The 22,940-nt window shown below is 34.3% G+C and overlaps 1 protein-coding gene and 1 pseudogene across 1 annotated transcript; both read right to left on the bottom strand.

Annotated features, from left to right (window-relative positions):
* Positions 1–7,781: 7,781 nt before the first annotated feature.
* Positions 7,782–11,346, bottom strand: LOC125861438 (uncharacterized; annotated as a pseudogene).
* Positions 11,171–13,764, bottom strand: LOC125861439 (uncharacterized). Its single transcript, XM_049541337.1, has 5 exons — positions 13,039–13,764; positions 12,262–12,816; positions 11,705–11,836; positions 11,283–11,621; positions 11,171–11,182 (listed from the first exon to the last, which is right to left on the bottom strand). The coding sequence occupies exons 1-5, from the start codon at positions 13,762–13,764 to the stop codon at positions 11,171–11,173; spliced, it is 1,764 nt and encodes a 587-aa protein (XP_049397294.1).
* Positions 13,765–22,940: the final 9,176 nt, after the last annotated feature.

The raw sequence follows: 22,940 nt of genomic DNA on the forward strand, positions 1-22,940 counted from the left end.
TGTGTAGAAGATATAAATAAAACAATCTAATTATGGATGGGATATATATCAAAACAATTAATAGATAACAAAATAGGAATAACAGAAACATTAGGATATATAGAAAGAACACTTATAGGAACAGTAAAATTATGGCTACAAAATTTATCAGAAGAAAGTTTAAAAACTCTAAGAAGGAATAAAAAATCTAATGGTGAATTAGCCACAACAACTATGGAAATATTACATAAATACGAAATAACTGTAAGAAATGAATTTAGTAGTATGACAACAAAAGTAGAAGAACAAAATAGAGAAAAAATCATAAATCAGAATCTAATGACAAAATTAGCAATATGTAATATGTGTTATATAGATGAATATATATGTGCATTTAGAGAATATTATTATAAAGGAACATATAGCACAGAAGAAAGTAAGGAAATAAGAAAATTATATTTTACAAAATTGCCAGAAACTTTTAATTCAAAAGTAATAAAAAGTTGAAATGAAGAAGGATTAACACATACCTTAGGAGCCAGAATAAAATTCTTACAACGATGGTTTATAGAATTGTGTGAAAAACATAAAGAAGAAATAAAAATGAAAAAAATACTAGTAAAAAACTTAGCATGTTGCAAAAATAAAACGGCACCCCAATTTGGTTGTACGGACAAATACAATAAAAAGATATATAACAAAAAATATAGATCAAAATATAAATATAAAGAACCAAGAAGAAGATATTATGTAAAAAACTATAAAAACCAAAAGACCAAAAAGAAAACTAATGGAATGTACTTGTTATAATTGTGGAATAAATTACCTAAAAATTCAAAGAAAAAACAAATATCAGAAATAATAATAGACAATGAAAAGAATATACACAAATAGAATACGTAGATTATGAATTAGAAAGTAAAGATATGATATATGAATTATCAGAAAACAAAGAAATGGAAAATAGTTCAGTAATAGAATTAGATAACGAACACTATATAAATGACTGAAACAGATATACAAATAATAACTAAAGAAAAATATCAAGATGAAGAATCGGTAGAACAAAAATAATATTTGATAATAATATATTTGAACAAATAAAAGGAAAAGAATTAGACCTAAGCGTAGAAAAAATATTTGATATACCAACAATAACAAACTGGTTTAAAAGACAAAAAGAAGAATATTATGTAGTAAGTCAAAGAGAACATATCATAGATTGCAAATACACCAAAGGAAAGGCTAAAATACCAATACTAAACAAATGAATAATAAATAAAGAAATACAAGATATTAAGGCTAAAAATCCAATTAAATTTGTACATTTAGGAGGAACAGAAATATTAATAAAAGCATGTTTTAGAGAAGGAATAGATACACCCATAGAAATATACTTAGCGGATAATAGAATTATACAACCCATAGAAAAAAGTATAATAAGTGCAGTAAAAGGTAACCTCTTATAACAAAAATTTAAATTTATAATAAGTGTTAACTACTCAGTAGCAATAAATGACAGAAACATAGATAAATCACTAGTATTATATTGGAAAATGTTAGGGACAGAACTAGCCCCAGGAAGTAAAATATTTTCAGCTAGATGTAAAAACTTATATGTTTTAACAACAAAACATAAAATAGAAGCAAAAAATAAAATAAATAAAATAAAAATAGAAGATCCTTTTGAAAGGATAGTTACAATCATAGATAATTATGATTATAGTTAAAATGAGATTGATATAAAAGAAGATTTAGAAATTGTAAAAGAAAGACTAAGTACATAAAAAAGAATAAACTATGAAATACCCCAAATATCATCATAAATGAGTATTGGAAGGTATATGTGACATAATAAGCAGACTTTGAATAAACAGAACACTTTAATAAAAAAAAAACCCTCTCAAATATTTAAAATACTTAATAGATAATGGAACAAACCTCATATATCATGGATAAGCAAGAGGCAAAGGTATATTTTTCTAAACATATGCAGAACTAATTTCATATATTCCTGAATATCATATATGTGATTGAATAAATTTATGTTAGTTATTATGTATTAGAATTATTTGAATCATGATTTCTAGTTTATTAGCACACTGGAAACAGGGAGAAAACTTCTATACTATGCCATCCTATTGTTGAAACCGATAGGCGAGGAAAGTCATCTAGGGGAGTAAACAAAGTTGAGGTGTTAATAAGAAGGAAGTATCCGCTAAAGTACGATGCTAGTAGTGAAAGGAGAACATGATAAACAGATAATCTAGTTCATAATGATCTAATATGAATTTAATCAATTATGAATATGATAGGAAGGAATAATTGAAAATAAAAAAAACCCTGCATGATAAAGAACATGACTACATACATACATGATGGAATGATAAAAAAAACTATGAAACTTTAATCTTATATATACTTAAAGATATAGAAATAATTAAATCAAGAAGAATAATATGGGAAAAAATACTTAATGATAACGGATCAGAAGATATATTAAACCAACAATGGTATGAAATAGACCTACGTGATTTAGACCTTGAAAGAATAGAATGATATTGTTTAGAAATAAATTCAGATTAAAATGAACTATGAATGTTTACAATATTGGACAGAAGCTATGGAAAATATAAAACTATTAGAACAATTAATGGAAAATAATTTATATATGTACCTAAGAACCCATGATATGTTATATCTTGAATATATCATAAATAATATTAAAGAGATATCAAGATTAAGAAACCTAGCAAAAGAATATTATAATAAACTCTTTAAAATGGATTCCTCACCTACCAAAAATGGTACACCTACCAAAAATGTTATGAATTCACCACCTACCACACTACCAAAAATATCAGGAATTCCTCACCTACCAACAATATGAATTNATATCAAGATTAAGAAACCTAGCAAAAGAATATTATAATAAACTCTTTAAAATGGATTCCTCACCTACCAAAAATGGTACACCTACCAAAAATGTTATGAATTTACCACCTACCACACTACCAAAAATATCAGGAATTCCTCACCTACCAACAAGATGAATTTCGCACCGAAAAATGGTATCCTCAACTTTGTTTACTCCCCTAAATGACTTAATAGATAATATATCTAAAATAGAATATAAATATATTCAATATCTAAAAATACAATGAATAACGAGAATAACAAATATAAATAAAAACTTACTTAATTAATTATAACAAAAAGACAAGAATTAAGACATAGGCAAAATAGACTTAATAGTAATATATTTGCAGGAATTTGTAAAAAATCTATAATAGCACAAAGAAAAACTATTCTATATCTACAAATACAAATAGAAAGTTTAAACGAATTGACCTTTGTGTAATGCTTACTTATGAGTTTGATGATGTCATGTGTGTATGTTGTGACTAGGAGAAGGTAGTCCCTCCTTGAACATAACTAAGCATGGTAATCCCCGGTATATTCTTGATAGTATGATGATTAAATGATAAGACCAGTAGATGATCTATAATCATCAAGATTGGAGTGCAACTAGTATGAATTGCTTAATTGCCTCATGAGTGGAAATGTTGATCATGTCTATATGTGCATTTGATAGCCATTGCATATTTGACCCTATAATGATATAAAAGGGGTAAATATCATGTCATGATTAGGAGTAGGTAGTTCCTCCTATGAACATGAGAAAGGCCTAGGTGGTTGACGCAATATGAGTCGGTGAATAAAGTTTCTACTTGCTTGTGTTGCATGAGTTGATTTGAAGTGCATGCTTAAATGATTTCTTATGATAAAGTCGCATAATATGCTTTAATGAGATAGTTGCATGTTGTGTTTCTTTGGTGTTTGAAATGAGAATGATGATTTGGAGATGGAAGTTCTTCCAATGAAAAGGGAAATAATAAAGTTGATGCATAAGGAGTTGGTAGATGTGTTGCTACTTTCTTGAATTGCACAAAGTTGTTTTGAGCCTTTTATGTGGAGTTGATGTTCATCCTTGATGTGTGCTCTTATGTTGATGTTGTATGTCGTGTATTGTGAGCTGCTAGTTGGGTCATTGAGTCCTCAGAACTGTTTTAAGTGTCATTCGAGGACGAATGTTTCTAAGTGGGGGATATTGTAACAACCCTTAAAATGAAGTAGGATAAAATAGAGCCTCACATGGGTTTTATGCATTAATAACTTGTTAAAATAATGAAGAATAGCCTTTTTAGTGAGTTTTAAAGAGTTTGGAAGTCAAACGTCAAGGGACAACCAAGACGTTCGGAAACTAGTCTTTTACGTGTTGATGTGTTCTAGTATGTTGTTCATGTTTTTACGTGTAGTTTGGAGTCTAAAAATCAGTGGGGGTGATCCTAGTGCCTTAATAAATGTTTTTAGGGTCGAAACGTTCGAGTACGACTTCCTGGGACCACCCTAAGGGTTCCCGAGGAGGACCCCAACCCTTGGCGAAACAAGCTGCCAAGGCAGCTTGAAGTTGTTCATGGAGGGAGTGGCTCCGCATCGCAGACCTACTCCACCAATGACCAAAAAGTGGCTCCGCATCGCGAAGACACCGCGGACTCTACTGTCTCGGAATTTAATCTCCAGAAACTCCATGGAATTCCTCCGCGTCGCGGACTTGGTTCCCGATGAAATCTGCGAAAATAAAACTCAAGTTTGACTTGTTTAAAAGGTCCAAATCAGTGAGGGGTGGTTTGGGTACTTTGGGGAATTATTATAAACGGTTATTCTACCTATTTTAGGGTATTTTAAGTTGGTTAAAACTCCAAAACTTAGAATTAGACCCTATTCTTCAAATTGACCCTTCCCTCGCAAAATAGATTCTCCAAAAAAAAAACCCATTGAAGACCTTGATGAAGCTCAAGCTAGAAGATGGGTTTTCAACTGATTTCTTCTTCAATTTCATGGGTCTTCAATAATTAAGGTATGGTAACTCTTGATTATTGAATAACCGCTCATTCAAGGAGTTCTATCAAAGATTTTCAAAAGTGATTCAAAGACCAAAACTCCCAATTTTCAATCTAAACATGGGTCCCTTGTCAAGCTATTTTTCTAAATCATTCTATTGATGAATTGATGTGGAATTAAGGTTTTTAAGATAATTTTCAAAAGAATTCTTGAAGAACCCATGATCCCCAAATTCTCAAAAATTGGCCTATGATGTGGGTCTTTGTGAATATGATCTATATTAGTGAAATTATGTGTAGATTAGATTGTATTGATGTTTCCTATGATTATCTATACTTATTCATGTTGAATTGTTGGTATATTGATGAGTTTAGAATTATGGCCTTATGGGCAAAGTTATGGGTTGATCCCTTTGTTTATAGAATTGTACATGTTTATGTTATTGAATTACATTATTGACTCCTATTGTTATCTATGTCAATTGATTATGAATTGTTGAGGATTGATCCATGGTGATATCACTACAAGAAAAAGAGTCTCTAAGGAAGGGAAATCTGGTCCCTGAAAGTTCAAATCTGGTCTCAAATGAGCAACTGAGACTAGAAAAACCTGGTCGTCACTCGTCCTAGAAGCTACCGTCGCTACTGGTAAGTAAGGACGAGTTCAAAAATTTTGTCCCTAAATGGTTTTGAGACAGGCCAAAACTCTGGTCGTGAGATCCTTTTAGTGACTATATATCTGGTCTCAATTAGACCATTTATATCATGGAATGCATGTCGTTAAACCTCTTTTGTGACGGTATGCAATGTAGTCCTAATAGAGCTTTAGAGACGAGTGTAACCTGGTCCTAAAATAGCATTAGAGACCATCAAAAATCTGTTCCTAAAATAGCTATAATGACCTTAACAAACTGGTCCTAGAGTAGTTTTAAAGATGACAAACAATCTGGTCCTAAAACAACTTTAAAGACGAGAATCATTTCTAGTCCTAGCTTATATATTAGAGACGAGCAACAAGTTTGGTCCTAGATTGACCATTATAGACGATCAATAATTGTGCTCTATAACTGACCACCTTCCTAGAGACATTAATATCACAAAAATCTAAATTCATCAACAAATACCAAAATGATTACTACTAAAAATATGGATAAAAAAATATCTTATAGTGAAAGGGGGTAGGAAGATATAGATAACAGTGCGATTGATTACGATAAATTGGTTAACATCCCATGATGTTAGTTTCGATATTTGTTTGACAAAAAATCTCGGATAACATCAAAAGTTTTGCAAAACATTCATAGCAAACTAATAATGAGTTAGTGCATCTTCTAAACTTGCATCTTCACTGAAGAATGAACAAAAGTCTGGCAGAAAACTTTAAAATTTCAGTCTTTGTCAAGTGATATCCAGAAACATCAACAAAACCTGCAAGAAATAAGAAAAATCTATTAGAAAACTTTGAGATACATTAGCCAAGAATCCAACATCTATTTTGAAGAACTAGAACTAAATAACATTTGGTAGATAATAGAAACAAATGGAATGAATTAGCATAAAAGACGAGCTAGATTAACATCTCAACAGAAAACGTTAAAACAGAGTAGCTGGCTGCGATATTGTTGCAGCATAGTAGAAAATTTCAAAACAAAATTTGTGTCGTTATGAAGTTATGTAGAAAATAAAAAACATAGCCAACATAAAAGATATGTACAGTTGCAATGCATCAGTCTCTGAACTCATCTCGGCTTGTCTCGTCACCTCACCTCAACTCGTCTCCTCCTCTAACTGACCTTGTTTAAAATAAATTAAGAGTTCAAATGTAACTCCAATTAATGTTTTCAACGTTATACATTGGAACTACTAGCTCTAGTAATAGGACTGAAAATGGCGGCTCGACGGAATATCTCTAATCTACAAATTGAAACTGAATCAGCAGAATAATTCAGGTGATTCACAAAGGTCATGATTCATACACCAGGTGGACTGTAGTATTTCTGCTGAGTCAGATTAAAATGGACTGAATGAATAACATAAAAGACGAGCTGGAGTAACAATAATTTGGCAGAAAATGTTAAAATAGAGTAGCTGGCAGCAATTTTGCAGCAGAGCAGTATTTCTGCTGAGTCAGATTCAAACAGACTGAATGAATAACATAAAAGAAGGCAATGCATCAGTCACTCGCCTAACCTCGTCTTGTCTCGTCGCCTCTCCTGAACTCATCTCCTCCTCTAACCAACTTTGTTTAAAGAAATTAAGAGTTCAAATTTAGCTCTAACTATTCTCTAAGCAATCACTAATTTTGCATATATTTATAGATAACAATCCAACATCTATTTTAAGAAACTACAACTAAACAACATTTGGAAGGAAATAGAAACAAACGGACTGAGTGAATAACATAAAAGACGAGCTGGAGTAACAACATGTGGGCAGAAAATGTTAAAACAGAGCAGCTGGCAGCAATATTGCAGCAGAGTAAAAAAATAATGTACTATGTTCTAAATGTTGCGCCTTTTTATTTTTATTAGAAGGCAATGCATTAGTCTCTCACCTCACCTCGTCTTGTCTCGTCGCCTCTCCTCAACTCATCTCCTCCTCTAACCAACTTTGTTTAAAGAAATTAAGAGTTCAAATTTAACTCTAACTATTCTCTAAGCAGTCACTAATTTTGCATATATTTATAGACAACAATCCAACATCTATTTTAAGAAACCACAACTAAACAACATTGGGAAGGAAATAGAAACAAACGAACTGAGTGAATAACATAAAAGACGAGCTGGAGTAACAACATGTGGGCAGAAAATGTTAAAACAGAGCAGTTGGCAGCAATGTTGTAGCATAGTAAAAAGTTGGGTATATTGTTACTAACTTGGTAAGCTGAAAAGGTAGTGGTCATTCAGTTGAAAAGGACGATGTTGTAGCTGGTACATGTGATTGATGAGCCACGAAGAGTTCTTTCATTTTCATTACTTCTTTCATCGCATCTTCTAAGGTAGACAAGCGATTGGTCAAGAATTTGTTTTCCTCATTCAAGGATTTGTTCTCTTCATTCAAGGATTTGATATCCTCTCGAGTTGAACGCAGCACAGATAACAATTTAGCTTTTGAGGAAGTTCCACCTTTCAAGTCTTTTGCCTTTACTCCACCCCCAAATCCAAATACGTGGCTACGAGTTTGAGGTCCACAACATTTTTCAACAATCTCTAAGGTAGGTAGAGATGGATCTACTTGAACCATTTCTTCGAGTTGAGCCTATAAAATATATCAAAGAACATTTTCTATTATAAAACATGACAATTTTAAGCAATTAACATATTTAATTTACAAAACGCACATGTTTTTCAATTGCTTCAGGTTCAACAAGCTTGTTATCTTTCTTACGAGTCTCAAAGAAAATAGTTGCCAAATCTGGTGGATTTCCATCTTTTCCGCCCTTCACATCAAAGTCAAACATGTCAAATAACACACACCTCATAAATATTCCATTTAGAAAACTAATTTTATGATAATACCTTTTGATAAATAATCTCTCGAATAGGCTTGCTACCAATATGATGAAGCATCTTTAACTTTGCTCGATTTGCTGCATTCCTAGTGCTTCTTGCCTGTATTTGTTCACAGTAAGCTTCTAGTGCAAGTACTTAAAAAAACTGGGATCATAGATATAAATATTTTCGAGATGGTCATTTCTTATATGAGAAATTTGGATTCTGAACTTAAAGAAGAAAAACCAATGGTTCTTGGAAGTTGCTTATAAATGGATGATAATTGGTTGATGCAAATGGATACTTAAAACAATTTATTTTCAAATTTGAGTCAGCAATATGAGCTAGTCATAGCAAGATGCAATCAAGAACTGAAATGCTCTATAACACAAACATATTGGTATAGAACAAAAATAAATTAGGCATGTGAAATTTGCACCTTCTTCATACAATTTTCCTGTACTTTAGAACAAAAACTGAATTGTTTACTCACCTTTGCATCCTAAACTCACAAGATAAATGTGGCTTGCCTAGATTCAAGAAAAATAAATTAGGCATAGATTAGCTAGTTGGTGCATCAAGGATACAAACTCAGGTTTTTTTCCAGGTCTATTAGGTGCTAAGGAGGGAAATCAAACTGTACAAAAGAGTAGAAAAGCAGACTATTAACTTAATAGGCGTACCTGAAAACTTTCAGAAGCAAAATGTTCCTTTACTAACCATTCCCATTCTTTTTTGTCTACTCCTCTTGGGACATTCTTAAGAGACTGTTGGATAGGCTTGTCCTTCACATATTTTGCATGCAAGTGTCCTCTCCATTTGTTCCATAACTCATTCATCCATCCCAAGATATGATCACGATGATCATTCATATCAACACTCTCAAATTTGTGCTACAACAATTGAAACATGAGTTGAGTTATTATTTTCAAAAAAAGAGAGGCATCATAAGTTGTACATCAGGCGTATATTTGTTACCTCAACGGCTGCCCACATGTGATTCAACTTTTCTTGCTTAATATCATGCCACGATGATACCCCCAAGGGACAAATATTACGATCACGCACAATTTTTCCCAAATGCCTCGAAAAAAGATTGTTATTTGTTCCAACCGTTCAATTATTGTAAAAGGTGACTTTCAACTTTTGTCCAATTTCAAGTGAAGCAACTTGTTTGCACATGTTGCTTCCTCGAACTCTTCTTACCTTTGTAGGACTAAATGACCCTACAACAACATAATTGGATAAAAACTATAGCAATCAAACTAATTAAAATTTAATAACATATTAATTCAAAATATCATACCTTTTTTCTGTTGTTTGAGAGTGGTTCATAACTTGATCAACAGATGGAGGTAATGAAACGTTGGTTTGCATATTCTCTTTCTGAAGAACCAATTTTTTCATGTTTTGCATTTCTTGATTAGAAGACATGTTAGAACTCAATTTTGTGCATTTAGAAGGAGTTTGGATATGCCGATTATCTAAAACAGCACTCTTGTTGAAAGATCCCAATTCATGTTCATCACTTCCCAAAGAGGAGCTCAAAGATCTAGTTCTTTTCTCAAGTCCCTTTCCTGTACCACCTAGACTCACTTAACATGATATAAAAGTTTATCAAAAAAGTTGAAACCACGGTATATTTGTAAAAAATATAATGTTTTTGAAAAAATCTTACTTGTTTCAACTTCTTGGGTGTATTTCTTAACTTGATTAGTCATAGGAGATGCAGTATTAATTTGCATATTCTCTTTCTCAGGAGCCATGGAGTTCTTATGCATCATTCGTATTCCTTGACTAGTGGACATGGTAGAGTTTTTAAGTCCTTGGCCATTCCCTGTAGAACCTGAAAAAAATAAATCATGCAACCAATAGTTTAGCACAGTATTTTGGAGAGCAAGAAGCTGAAAAAAAAGACTCACCTCGAAGGGCTCCTAAAGACAAGATATTTAAGTACAGTGAGATAGAGCTGCTTTTTGGCCTGATATTTAACTTTTTATCATGGAATTTACATATCAGTTCGTGCCATATTGAAGGTAAAAGGGTAGATAAGATTGTACGCATGATAGCATAATTATACATATTAATATCTTATTCCTATATTCTACATCAAACAGAGCACTCAACAATTAATACAAAGAAGAATGAGAAAATTTCTGAAGAGCCTTGTTGAGGTAAAAAAATAGATCAAATATTCGACAATGAACGCAACTTACAAGAATAAAAGAAAATAAGAGAAATAAATGAAAGAGATGATTTCACCAGTAAACTTAAGAGGATTTGTTGGAAAAGATATTTATTCTCAACACAATTAAAGATTTTGCTATCCCTTAAAGTGAAAAAATACAAAATATCTTACTTGTTTCAATTTCTTTGATGTACTTCTTAACTAGATCACTTGATTGAGGCAATAAACTCTTAGATGTCAAACTTCCCTTCTCACCCAAAGATTTAAGCCCTCGTCCTCGACCCTCTCCAATAGCACCAGGCGCAACAAACGTATATCTGATAGTACTCTTCATATTAGAATCAACCTCATTTTCAGTCTTCAATGATTTCATCTTGAACCTGCAAAAAGAGACAGAACGTTAAAAATTAAACTTGAAAATGTCTAATTATGTAATAATAAAAGAAATTGTGTCATCATAATGTTGAATAATGAAATACTAATTCATAAAAGATACTTCACCTCATTAGTTCTTTTTCTTTTCTTTTGGGAAGGACTTCCTAACTCTATAATATCATCATCCATTTGTTCCACAATCTCAAAGGAATCACGAGGTTGAGTCTTTCTCACTACTTGCCAACCTTTGTTGGAATTATCATTAGCATAAAACACTTGAGATGCTTGATTCGCTAAAATAAATGGCTCATTTGTTTTCAAAAATCTACTTGGATTAACACTCACAAAATCATACTCATCCTTTTTAACTCCTTTTATTTCATCATACACATCAAACCAATTACATCGGAATAAAATCACTCTTCTATCCATGACAAATTGCAACTCAATCACATCTCTTAAAACTCCATAGTAATCAAGGTTCTCACTATCTTCGTCATTCTCACCCAATACAACAACACCACAATTTTGAGTCCTTAACTTGTTATCATAATCTTCTACATGAAACCTATATCCATTAACGACATAACCATTAGAATGCGTTGAATATTTGGTGGGACCGCGTGAAAGTGAGAGTAGATCTTCCATGATCTGACTATCATCTTGTTTGTGCAATTGTGCGACCTATCAACAAGATAATATTTAATATTTTAGAATGAGTATCACAATATTAAAATATCAAACTTTGATATTTATGTATTGCTCACCCTATCTTTAAACCATGCAATAAATTGTCGGCTCCATTCTGCATCAGACAAGTGTCGAGCATTCTCATGACTTTGTGCAAACTCTCTATAAAATTGAAGTGAACCATAAGTCTCATCTGAAAAGTGATTAACCTAAAAGAAATAAAAATAATGAGATGATATAAAAGAAATCTCCATACTTGAGATACGGTAAGACTTCATCGCAGTTCTTCAATATGTATATATGTGCTTGTTCTAGTTCATCTGCTTCAAGCTCACATGGATTTTTAGCTCCTAGAGTTTTTCCAGGTTGACTAAAAATAGATAAACCACCATTCGATTGTTTTAATAATTGTCCCCATGATATTATCACATATATTTTTTTCAATATGCATAGCATCCAAATTATGTCGCAACAAGAGACACTTCCAATATGGAAGTTCAAAAAAGATACTTTTCTTGTTCCAATTATCCATTCGGTTTTCATGTGATATGTTCTTTCTTATCTTAGGATCTTTTGATAATTGTAACCCTTCAAGATCTTGCACTTGATTAAATATCTCAATACCGGAACACACTTTTGGTGGAGGCCTTTTCTCCACTATACCATCAAATGACCCCTTCTCACTTCGCCATTTGTGATTCTGAGAAAGATAACGCCGATGACCCATAAAACACTGTTTCTTACCCTTAGTTAATCGAATTGAGGAAGTGTCTTTATTGAAACATGGGCATGCCAATTTTCCTTTCGTACTCCATCCCGATAAATTTTCATATGCTGGAAAGTCATTGATGGTCCATAATAAAGAAGCATGCAACTTAAAATTTTGCTTAGTTGATGCATCATAGGTCTCAATACCAACTTCCCACAACTCCTTCCATTCCTCTATTAAAGGCTGAAGATATGTATCAATTGCATCTCCTGGACCATTTGGACCCGGAATAAGCATTGACAAAATAAATTTTTCTTGCTTCATGCACAACCAAGGTGGTAAATTATAAGGGATAAGAACTACAGGCCAAATGCTACGTGAGGTTTTTGAATTCCGGAATGGTTGAAATCCATCACTAGCAAGTCCAAGTCGAACATTTCGAGGCTCCACCGCAAATGAAGGATGAAGTTCATCAAATGACTTTCATGCCATTGAATCAGCCGGGTGCCTCATTATTCCATCATCCACTCTTTTATCCTTATGCCATGTCATCAGAGTAGATGTCTTGGTAGACATAAACAATCTCTGAAGTCTAGGCTTTAAGGGAAAATATCGTAAACTCTTTGATGCTATCTTTTTACCTTTTTTATTCCTTGTTTCCCCACTATGTGTATTTATTTTCCATCTCGTCGCACCACAAACCTTGCAAGAATCAAGTAAGCTATCATCCTTCCAGTATAACATGCAATCATTAGTACAAGCATCGATCTTCTTGTATGAAAGACCAAGTTCTTGAATTATCTTCTTTGCCTCATAATATGAATTTAGCAAATTGGCACCATCAGGCAATAACTCCTCTTTCAACATTTTCAATAGCATTGTAAATGATGCATTACTCCAATGACCCATACTTTTTATATGAAGCAATTTGATCAAAGTGGAAAGCTTTGAAGCTTTTGAATTTTTGTATAATGGACACTCAAAATCCTTTAATAGGCTGTAAAACTTTCTTGCTTCAACATTTGGTTCCTCTTCAAGAAAGTCATCACAACCAGTATGTGTAGTTCCTCCATCAAGATTAGGATATAAATCTCTCAATAGTTCTTCTACTTCATCTTCACTCTCACATTCTTCTATAACATTTTCATCTTCATCTTCATGTTCTGATTCTGATAATGGCTCACCCAAACGTTCTCCATGGTGATACCAAAAAGTATAATTGCGAATTATTCCATGTATTTGCAAATGTGTCTCAACTGTTTTACGAGTTCCTAAAGTTGTATTGTAACATTTGACACATGGACATCGTATTTCATGTTCTTCTCCTGTTTTTTGAAAAGCATTATTCAAAAACTTTTGCACGCCGATCAAATAGATTTCATCGAGACGATTATCAACAAGTTGCATCCACTGCTTACTAGGTGCCATAACCTTTAAGAGGACATAAAAAAACTTTTTAAAAGATAAAGAATAACAAAAAATCTAAGATGCAAACAACTTGTTACCATCAGATAAACACAATAGGGTTGAAATCTAAGGATAGATGTCACTAAGAATTATAAACGATTATAACTTTACTTCTAGCAAAGATGTTAGTTCCTGAAACATGATTTTTCTTTGAGCCTACCAAAGATTGGAGCAACTAAATACACAAAATAGTATATATTACGACATAAGATTATCTAAATAGTTGTTTGTTACTAAAAAAAACTACTTGCTTATAGTTCTTTACATAAAGTGGGAACTTGATGATTTGGAAAGGGAGGACTTCATCCGTTTGAAGAAGATACGAGGTTACAAGAAGAGGGAGGTAGAGTAACAGATGGCCGTTGCAAGGCTATATGCAGTGGAGAAGGCTGCTAAAGATATTTATTTAAAGAGAGGTATTTCGCTTGGTTCAGCCCATAACTTACTGTCCCATGCTTTACAGAAAGATGAGGATATTGTTTTCTGATGTGGAGGTCAGTTTTTATTAGTCACGTCTGTGGTCAAATAAAGATGGATAATACTTTGCGCGTTAACTGTTTTTTGTAGAACCATTTATCTGGACTGCTTCATTTTTGCAATATAGCAAAAGGCCCAGATTACACGCTAATAGAGAATGGTAGAAAATCTGATCATTTTCATGATCAGTATTTTTTTTCTTCCTGTAAATGAACATGAGAAAATCCGATCGTTTTCATGATCAGTATATTTTTTTTCTTCATGTAAATGAACATGAGAAAATCTGGGAATGTAGTTTTTTCTCCATTTTAAATGTAATTTCCTTGATGACTACTAAAGTGTAGTTTCTTAAATGCAGGTATGGGATGTTATATCGAATGAAGAGGCTGCAGAAATTGTATCTGAAATTCCGGATACTGCAAAAACAGCACAGCATATTGTTCAATGTGTTGTTCGTGCTTGGAAATGTAAGAGGAGAGGGATAGTTGTAGATGATATTTCAGCAATTGTACTCTTCTTTCATTCTAAGATTTCTGTCAGCAAATTTACCCTGTAACTACTCCAAAATAACACTTGATAGAAAGCGCAAGTTTCTATTTCTCATGTTCTCCATCTACCTGCCTTTGGTTAGTTATTTTTTCACAGTTTATTCATGAAATGGATTGGTATTAGTTTAGATACAAAAAAGTCATTCTATTAGATCAAACAAGTTTGGACATACATAAATGATAAAATCTTAGAACTAGATGCTCTTTAAGTAAGCGTAAGTCCAAAACAAGTTGAAATCGACTATATGACTAGTCACTAACAATATTTCTCCATTAGACAATACTTCCAAGTGGTGCAAAAATGATAAATTACAGAAGTAGGCAACTTGGATGATGAAGTTAAAGTACAGTGAAGCCTAGCTGCAATTGAAGGAAAAGTGTTGAATTTTCTGCTCCAAAAATTCTGGGTAAGCTTTCCTAACATAGGTCCAGACAAAACAATGAGTTAAATGTATGTGTTGCTAAAAAGTCAGCCCAAGAAAATAGAAAGCCAAAGCCACTTTGTTGCACCATGTCAACAAGGAAATTAAGGCCTATAATTGTACAACTCAAGCAGCCATTTCAGACGGCTATGAAATTGGAAATGCAAATGTTGATCTTCATTCAGAATTCTGTTTTGAACTTTGAACTCATGATAGGTAGTGTCATTCTTCCTGTACTTTCTGTTTAGCCGCTTCTCGTATTTTGATTATATTATCAGATGGAGAGATTTTTAACAGTTCAATAAGAGCTCTGTGCATGTTTGTACTTAAAAAAAACACTGCCAAAGTATTAGTTCAATTATTTACTCCTTATAATTTGTTTTTGAAACAATTCCTTGTCCAATACTAATGATCAACAAACAAGTGATCATTACATTAACTGGTGGTATAGAAAAACTCCTCATCATAAACTATGTAATTACTTCATGTCATCTGGTGATTTCAAACCCAAAAAGACTACCAAGTTTCGCATCATGAGCACTTTATAAAATATTAATCTTCAGGCTCATAATACACTTCACAAATCGAGTCAACTATTAGAATGCTCGACCCATTAATCTTTTACTGACAAGTAAGAAAACATCGCAGATTATGGAACTTTTAACCTATTAATGTTAGAAAAGAGGAAGAAGAAAATGACTAACTTGAATAAAACAACAACAAAACTCCATCAATACAATTTATGGAAGAACCAAGAAGCTCGATTTAGAAGAGGAACAAACCTGAAATTCCTTTTTTCGCAGCTAAGCAGCAACTACACAATGAAGAAGAAAAATCTGCTATGAAAATTCACTGGCAAAATCGAGTCAACTATTAGAAAGCTCAACCCAATAATCTTTCACTGATTGTAAGGAATAAAACAGAGCATATTATGAAACTTTTGACCTATTTAATGTTAGAAAAGAGGAAGAAGAAGAAGACTAACATGAATAACATAAGAGTCATTAATCAATTAATGGAAGAAACAACAACTCGATTTAGAAGAGGAAACAAACCTGGAATTCTATTTTTCGCAGCTATGCGCAACAACTACACAATGAAAAAGACAACGCTGCTATGCACGAAAATTCACTGGTGTTGAGATTGGGGTAGAGTCGAAGCAATAATCCTTCTTTGATCAGGCGTTACTGATTTGAAGAGAGCTAGGTCAAGTTGCGACCATATTTAGAAAGACTTTTCCAATTCCTTTTCCGTCATTTACTTTTCTGAAAAAAATAGCGGGACTTTGCCTTTTTTGGCTTCATTAAAAAAAACTTTAGCGCCTAAAATTTGGTGAAAACAAAAGTTTATTTTTTTAATACTTCAGTATTTAATTTGGGTTGAAGTAATTCCCGCTAATTCCTTCAATTACAATTTGGGACAAGTTAATAAGTTCTTTAGGGACAGGATTTAGTGTCTTCCCTATAAAATATATAAATAAGGACCAAAATATAATCTTGTCCCAATACATATATCATTAGAAAAGGGATTACTAGCTCGTCTCTAAGCGTTGGTCTTAAATAACTGTTTTTCTTGTAGTGGATCATGGCTTGGAGAATTGGTAAGTTGACCTTACTTCTAGTCTATAATATGAGAATTGATGTTTTCTGGTTGGTCCACTTATGGTGGCATTGTTTATGTCTATCTATGCATGTTGAGATCATGGCCTTGAAGGCAATAGATGTGAAGTGAATTGATGATTATGATGCATATGTTTATGAAGTTGTGCTATGAAGATTATGTACGAAATCCTCAATGCTAGCATAATGTTTAAACTGTGTTGATGATGAGGAGTACAATACGAATGATAATGTTAGGGATAAGGTGTGGTCTACATGATTGATTATGTTAAGTACCATTGTGGAATGACCCCTACCTATATGACCCCTATATGAATCTGTGATCATAGACATGTTAGGAGTACCTATTCAATGTTGAATGTGTCCTTGTCTCCTATGATGAAGTGTGGGTGTGTAGTTTAGAATCCGTAAAGGCTTTATATGTGAATTGCTCATGATTTGGGGACGTTGTGAATGTGTTGTGATCCCTAGAAGGGAAGTGCACTCAATATCAATGTTGTGGCTATTATGTCACTATGAGGACCAATATGCGCACACACACTCTACATGTATAGCTATGAAAATGATATGTTATGGTGTCTATTGAAAGGTTAACTCTTATATGCACCCTTACATCTTATTATGCATTCAAAGTATATGATTAGCAGGGTATGAATATGTGTTGCATCAAGGGGTTTATGTGGAAGGCTTTCTCACATATGTACACACACATGAATGAATGAATAAGGTTTATGATAATCTAGTGAAAGTGAGTCTCTTTAAAGGTTTCCTCAATTGTACTCTAAACTAGACTATGTTATGAGTATGGTATGATTATGTGAAAGGTCATTCTCACATAATGTAAGTTCTATGATGAAAGGTCATTCTCATCTTAGAAACCTTTGAGCTATATTATATGAGGGATTAAGTCCCAAAAGCCTATTTTATGAACTAATGTTAAATAAAGGCTTAAAGATGATAAAAACGGGAGTTGGAGCTTAGCACCGAGTGAACATAAAAAATGAGAGTGGGGGCTTCACGTTTAGCTAGTCCGGCTTCCCACAAGAGGACCTTCACGTTTAGCAAGTCCGGGTTCCCAACATAGATGTTGTCTCATGAGATGGAAACCTCCACGCCTAGCAAGTCAAGGTTTCTTGTAGTAATCTCCTTGTTCCATAACTATGATCCCCCGTAGGTATTAGCATAGTGGATCGACTAGATAGCTATTGTGTATGTAGGTCCTACCTTGGCAAGTAGTACCCTCTCTTTTTGGTGTGGGAGTAGAACACTGGATTCCATGTAGCTCACATGGTCTATGTCGGTTATGGAAATGTCTCCTGAAAGTTAAGAAATGAACTAAGATAAGAATATGAATTCTAGTCATGATTTCTGGAAGAGTTACTTCGTGTAGGTAGGAATATGGACCCTACTTATGCATTGCACAAGTGGACTCTAAGGGAGGTTATGATTAGGCTCTTTATATAATGAAGATTGTGGTCCATGTATGTTAATATTAATGCATGTTAGGGTTGACTTTACTTATGTCAAGACATGAAGTATGATTATGCATGTGAATTACACTTATGACTTCTTAATGGATTTTCTTAGTATATGTGGGGGTATGGGACTCCATGTGTACATTGCACAGGTGAGCTTGTGAAGGGGTTGTGAGAGTGGTTTACCTGTGATATGAACTAAATGGGTTATGACTAATGATGTAGTAAACGAATGAGTCCTTATATGGTGTTATGAACTATGTTGGTCTTATGTCTAATGTTAAATGAAGATGTTATGACTTGTTGAATATGATGTGCCTACTTGCACATTGCACTAGTGTTAATTGGGGGTTGTCTTAGGTGATGGTTCCTATGTTAAGACTATGTCTTATGGTGTGCTTATGAATCTATGAATATATGTGGTTGGATTGATGAAGGCTATATGTAAGTTCACCCTTGGTAACCTTAAGGTGATACATTGCACCAAGTATTCCCTAAGGGTTGCTTGAGGAAAGGAGTTAAGACAAAGAAGAAGGTAATAAATTGTATGCATTGAATGTGCCTAAAATGTCATAAGTGGCTCTATGTGCTATTATGAATGGTTTCCACGTGTATGATGATTTATGTGGTTAATATTGTTCCTATTGTACTAAATGTTGTTGAAGTTCTCTAAAAAGGCATGATGCATGGTTTCCAACTAAATGTCCCTTTTAAAAGCATGTTTTTTCATGGTTATCATACTTAGTGCATTCTTGTACTAATGATACGTCCAAACTTACACTCCAAGTAAGGAGTGTAAACAGTCGTTGTCAATTTACAGAACTCAACTAGAGTTGAGGTTGATCCCACAGAAAATTTCTTTTCAGATAAAGTTTCACTATCGCATTTACTCAATTGTCGTTACAATTTCCTAAACAATTAACAAGGAAAGTAAAATTGGGTTTAATTGAAAAGTATTCTATCAGCAAGTAGTTCCAGTCAAAACTTAGTTACACGGTTCACAAAAAAATCTCGTTGTAAGTTGATTCAATCAAGCTAAAGAAACCAGGTTTTGTGTTCACTCTGACGTCGATTATAACGCTCTTCCGTAATTTGAGTGTCAAGTCAATCAATGTTTACAGACTCTTTGCGATTTAAATAAATCTAACACTTCTCAGCCTAATTAGATAATATCCACTCTAATTCCCTCGAACTTTGAGTGTTATCGATATAGGACTTCACTTAATTTAATACGGTGTTAAAGATCCCTTCTCTCGAAATCCGACTTTTAACTCCAATTCGTAAACTTAGTTTAGCTTTTTCCCAACTGATGTTTTTCTCTCGAAAAACACCAGATACAGGCCTGTCTAACGCGTTCGCTCAATAGCCTAAAATGATAATGAAAGCTGTAAATTACAAGTTGTAAACAAAGATTGCCTTTTTTTCTAATTTTATGGAATCGCAACTAGAATATCATCATAGATCCCACACAACCAGTCATGACGTTTAGCCACTCATGTTCTTATGCAAAGAATCAATAATAGATAATGAAAACATATTACGAATTACTTACAAAAATAATCGGTAAATCAACAACCACTTGATAATCTCAAGATTTCTCAAGATTGAAAGGAACACTGTCCCACCGATGACAATAATCTGAATCCAAAATCTAAAACTCAAGTTTTTCTCTGTTCCTCGTTGTGTAACGTTAGATAAGGAATAATAAAATCCAAAATGACCTAAAGTAATTCTAAATAGAATGTTTAAAATGAGTCCTAATCAAGTTAGGACTGAGTTGTTGGGCCTTATCATGGCCACTACCACGATCCATCAAGAGATTCACAAACCGTGAAGCCCTCTATGGTCTTGCCTTGGATCTTCCCCAGAGTGGGTCTTCAAACATGGTCACTGAAAAATGTACCACGAGAGACACCACGGTCCGTAGCGAGTACCACGGCCCGTGAAGTCACCTGTGGTCTTCACTTTGTTTTCAAACCTTCTTTCAACTATTTCCTGCTTTTATACTGGTTCAACTTCACGGTAGGTACCACGGTCCGTGGAAATAACAACGGCCCATATGCCCCTCCGTGATCTTCACTTGGTTGTTCTTGCTTTTCATCTTTTCAGGGCCCAGTTCTGCCCCACTTTCACGAGCTCAACCACGAATCGTTATGAAGTTAACGACTCGTTACATTGGCCATGAACTTCACTTGGTTGACATCAGTTCTGCTTCTTTTTCTGTAAAACCCAGATTCTGCCTACACAATTAACAAACCCATAAAATAATCCCGAAATATCACTTAATTCCAGTGTTAGTTCATAGTTATGAAGCATCAAATGTACTATGATTTCGCGGCATATCAACACCCTTAACTTAGAACCATTACTTGTCCTTAAGTGATGAGAAAACAAATAAATAAAATCAGCCCTCAATTCATTTCCAGATTTATGACGCTACCTAACAACTAATTCAAGTATAATTTGTGTCCCCAAAACTCTGAATCTAACATGTAAGGATCAATACATGACATCTCATTACTCATAGTCAATCATGCTTATACCTGCAAATTATCAGCTCACAAAATCTACATTCAAACGCAACCACTGTGTCCTCACACCAAAGAAGTCCCTCGCTCATAATGTTAGGGACTGAGTACTACTCTCACATTCTCAATAAATTTCTAACACTAACAACAAACTACCATAAGCTTGCCCTTGCTTTCTACACTTTCTCTTTCAAAGACCCAGAATAGGATCACTGTAGGACTTTATTTGCTTGTAACATAGGCTCGGGGTTAGGGAATGGATATTCGGTTTCGTGAGTGACTAATTCCTTGGTTTCCAAAGTTTCGTTTTCACAAACTCTTTTCTGGGTGATTCTCTCCTTTTCTTTATTTCAGCACGACCCAATAGCTCTTACTATATATATTTTTTTTCTATTGGAATTGCAATCACCCTCAACTTAGGCTTTTGGCCTGAGTTGTGATATCGTGTACCTTCAGAGAAGCAAGGATTTGATATATACTGGGTAGGAACAATGACTGCTTTAAGGCTCAAATTGGGTTCAAGTGATAAGCTTTTCATTTGGTTCCTTTATTTTTGGCTTTTTACTGGTTTAACAAAAATGGCCTACTGATCCTTTCCTATCCGGTTATTTTCAGATTCAAGCAAGACTACTTACGCAAGTTCTAGTTTCTGCTCCTAGTGTTAGACTTCAATCAAAACTTACTCACATACTACAGAGGATTGCATTATTTTAGTTGCTTGGTTCACCAATTAATTGGTCAGATTAGCCATTTTCAATATATCAGTATCTAAGATGTCATCTAAAGATCGTAACAATCAAACTCATGTTCGGGTCCTCAATATTCACAGAGTAGCTGTTGCACAACTCAATACATAAAACACCCAACACAGTATTATAAAGAGATAACCGTTATAGACGGCTGCTGACCACCCTCTCCCCAAATAAAAATGACTTTGTCCTCAAAGTCGAGATAAAACAATCAAATACACAGGCTAAGAGGAGGGGTCATACCTGCGGCACTCTAGACGCCGGTCGTTATATCAACATTGGCACCCCTATCAATGGGTGCACTCTGAGGTCTCGGGACATCATCAGTGTGGTCTTCATTAGTCGAAGCAGGTTCACCACTACCAGAAGATCCAACTAAGGTTGCATCTCACTATAGCTGGTCAAGGGCTTCCTTCTCCCTAGCTTCCCTCTTGTTGCTCTACGAGCTCTCTTTTCTTGCCTTCTTGCCTCTCTAGTGGGGTCAGTAGGGGTCTCCTCATTAAGTTCTCGAGTTATGTGTTTTCTTTTGCCGGATTTACTTGTAAGGGGTGCTCCCTAAAGATCATCTAGTGTTTGAGTGGAGGGTGCCTGACTTAGAATTTGCAACAATGACTCTGGCATGACTGGAGTGGGCACCTGCGCTGACTTTTCGCCAGCTTAGGAATTTGAGTACGCATATTTGATCTTTGAAACCTGGGTTAGTTTGAATGCTTCACCCCATCTATCAACTAGGCTATTCGGAGGAATATTCGCTCCTCGGCATAATTTCCCTATCAGACAGGGAAAAGGAAGTGCATCTCTCTCATTTAGTGCCCTGTCTCTCATCTCGATTGCTATTATCCTTCCTGCATTGACTGGGTAACCTACCAGAAGATATGCTACTAACGAGGCCAGGGAAGGGGACAAAGTGTTATCATTAGCTGTCGGTCTCAATTGTGCTCAAACAATAGCCTACCAAACCTTGGCCGGGAAAGATAGCGAAGCTTTAGTGATAAGTATTGGATTTGTGGTGACCCAACCTACATTTTCTCAATCTATGGAAATTTGCTTCGCAATCCAGCGTAAAACCCTTTCTCGAGAAGTCTGATCTTCCATTGTAGCATCACTGGTGACCTCATGGTGTTTGCCCTCAAAAAGGCCAACTGAAACGGGTGTAGAGTATTCTGGGCGGTACAACATTCTGTTAATCGACAACTAAGAAATATCTATTGATTTGCCCCTAAGTATGATTGAGTTGAGTGGACCCCAGGTGCTAGCCATGTCTTTCTGTCCACGCTTCGTGGTCTCTGTATCCACAGCAAAATTCATCAATGTAGCTG

Source organism: Solanum stenotomum, chromosome 4 (genome assembly GCF_019186545.1).
Source record: "Solanum stenotomum isolate F172 chromosome 4, ASM1918654v1, whole genome shotgun sequence".
Lineage (NCBI taxonomy): Eukaryota > Viridiplantae > Streptophyta > Magnoliopsida > Solanales > Solanaceae > Solanum > Solanum stenotomum.

Excerpts from the sequence above, each read along its gene's own strand:
- LOC125861439 (XM_049541337.1), bottom strand. The coding sequence starts at position 13,764 with ATGGCACCTAGTAAGCAGTGGATGCAACTTGTTGATAATCGTCTCGAT. Across the intron at positions 11,837-12,261 it reads AGAAAAGGCCTCCACCAAAA|GTTAATCACTTTTCAGATGA; the intron begins GTGTGTTCCGGT and ends TATTTCTTTTAG. Across the intron at positions 11,622-11,704 it reads TTGCATGGTTTAAAGATAGG|GTCGCACAATTGCACAAACA; the intron begins GTGAGCAATACA and ends TCTTGTTGATAG.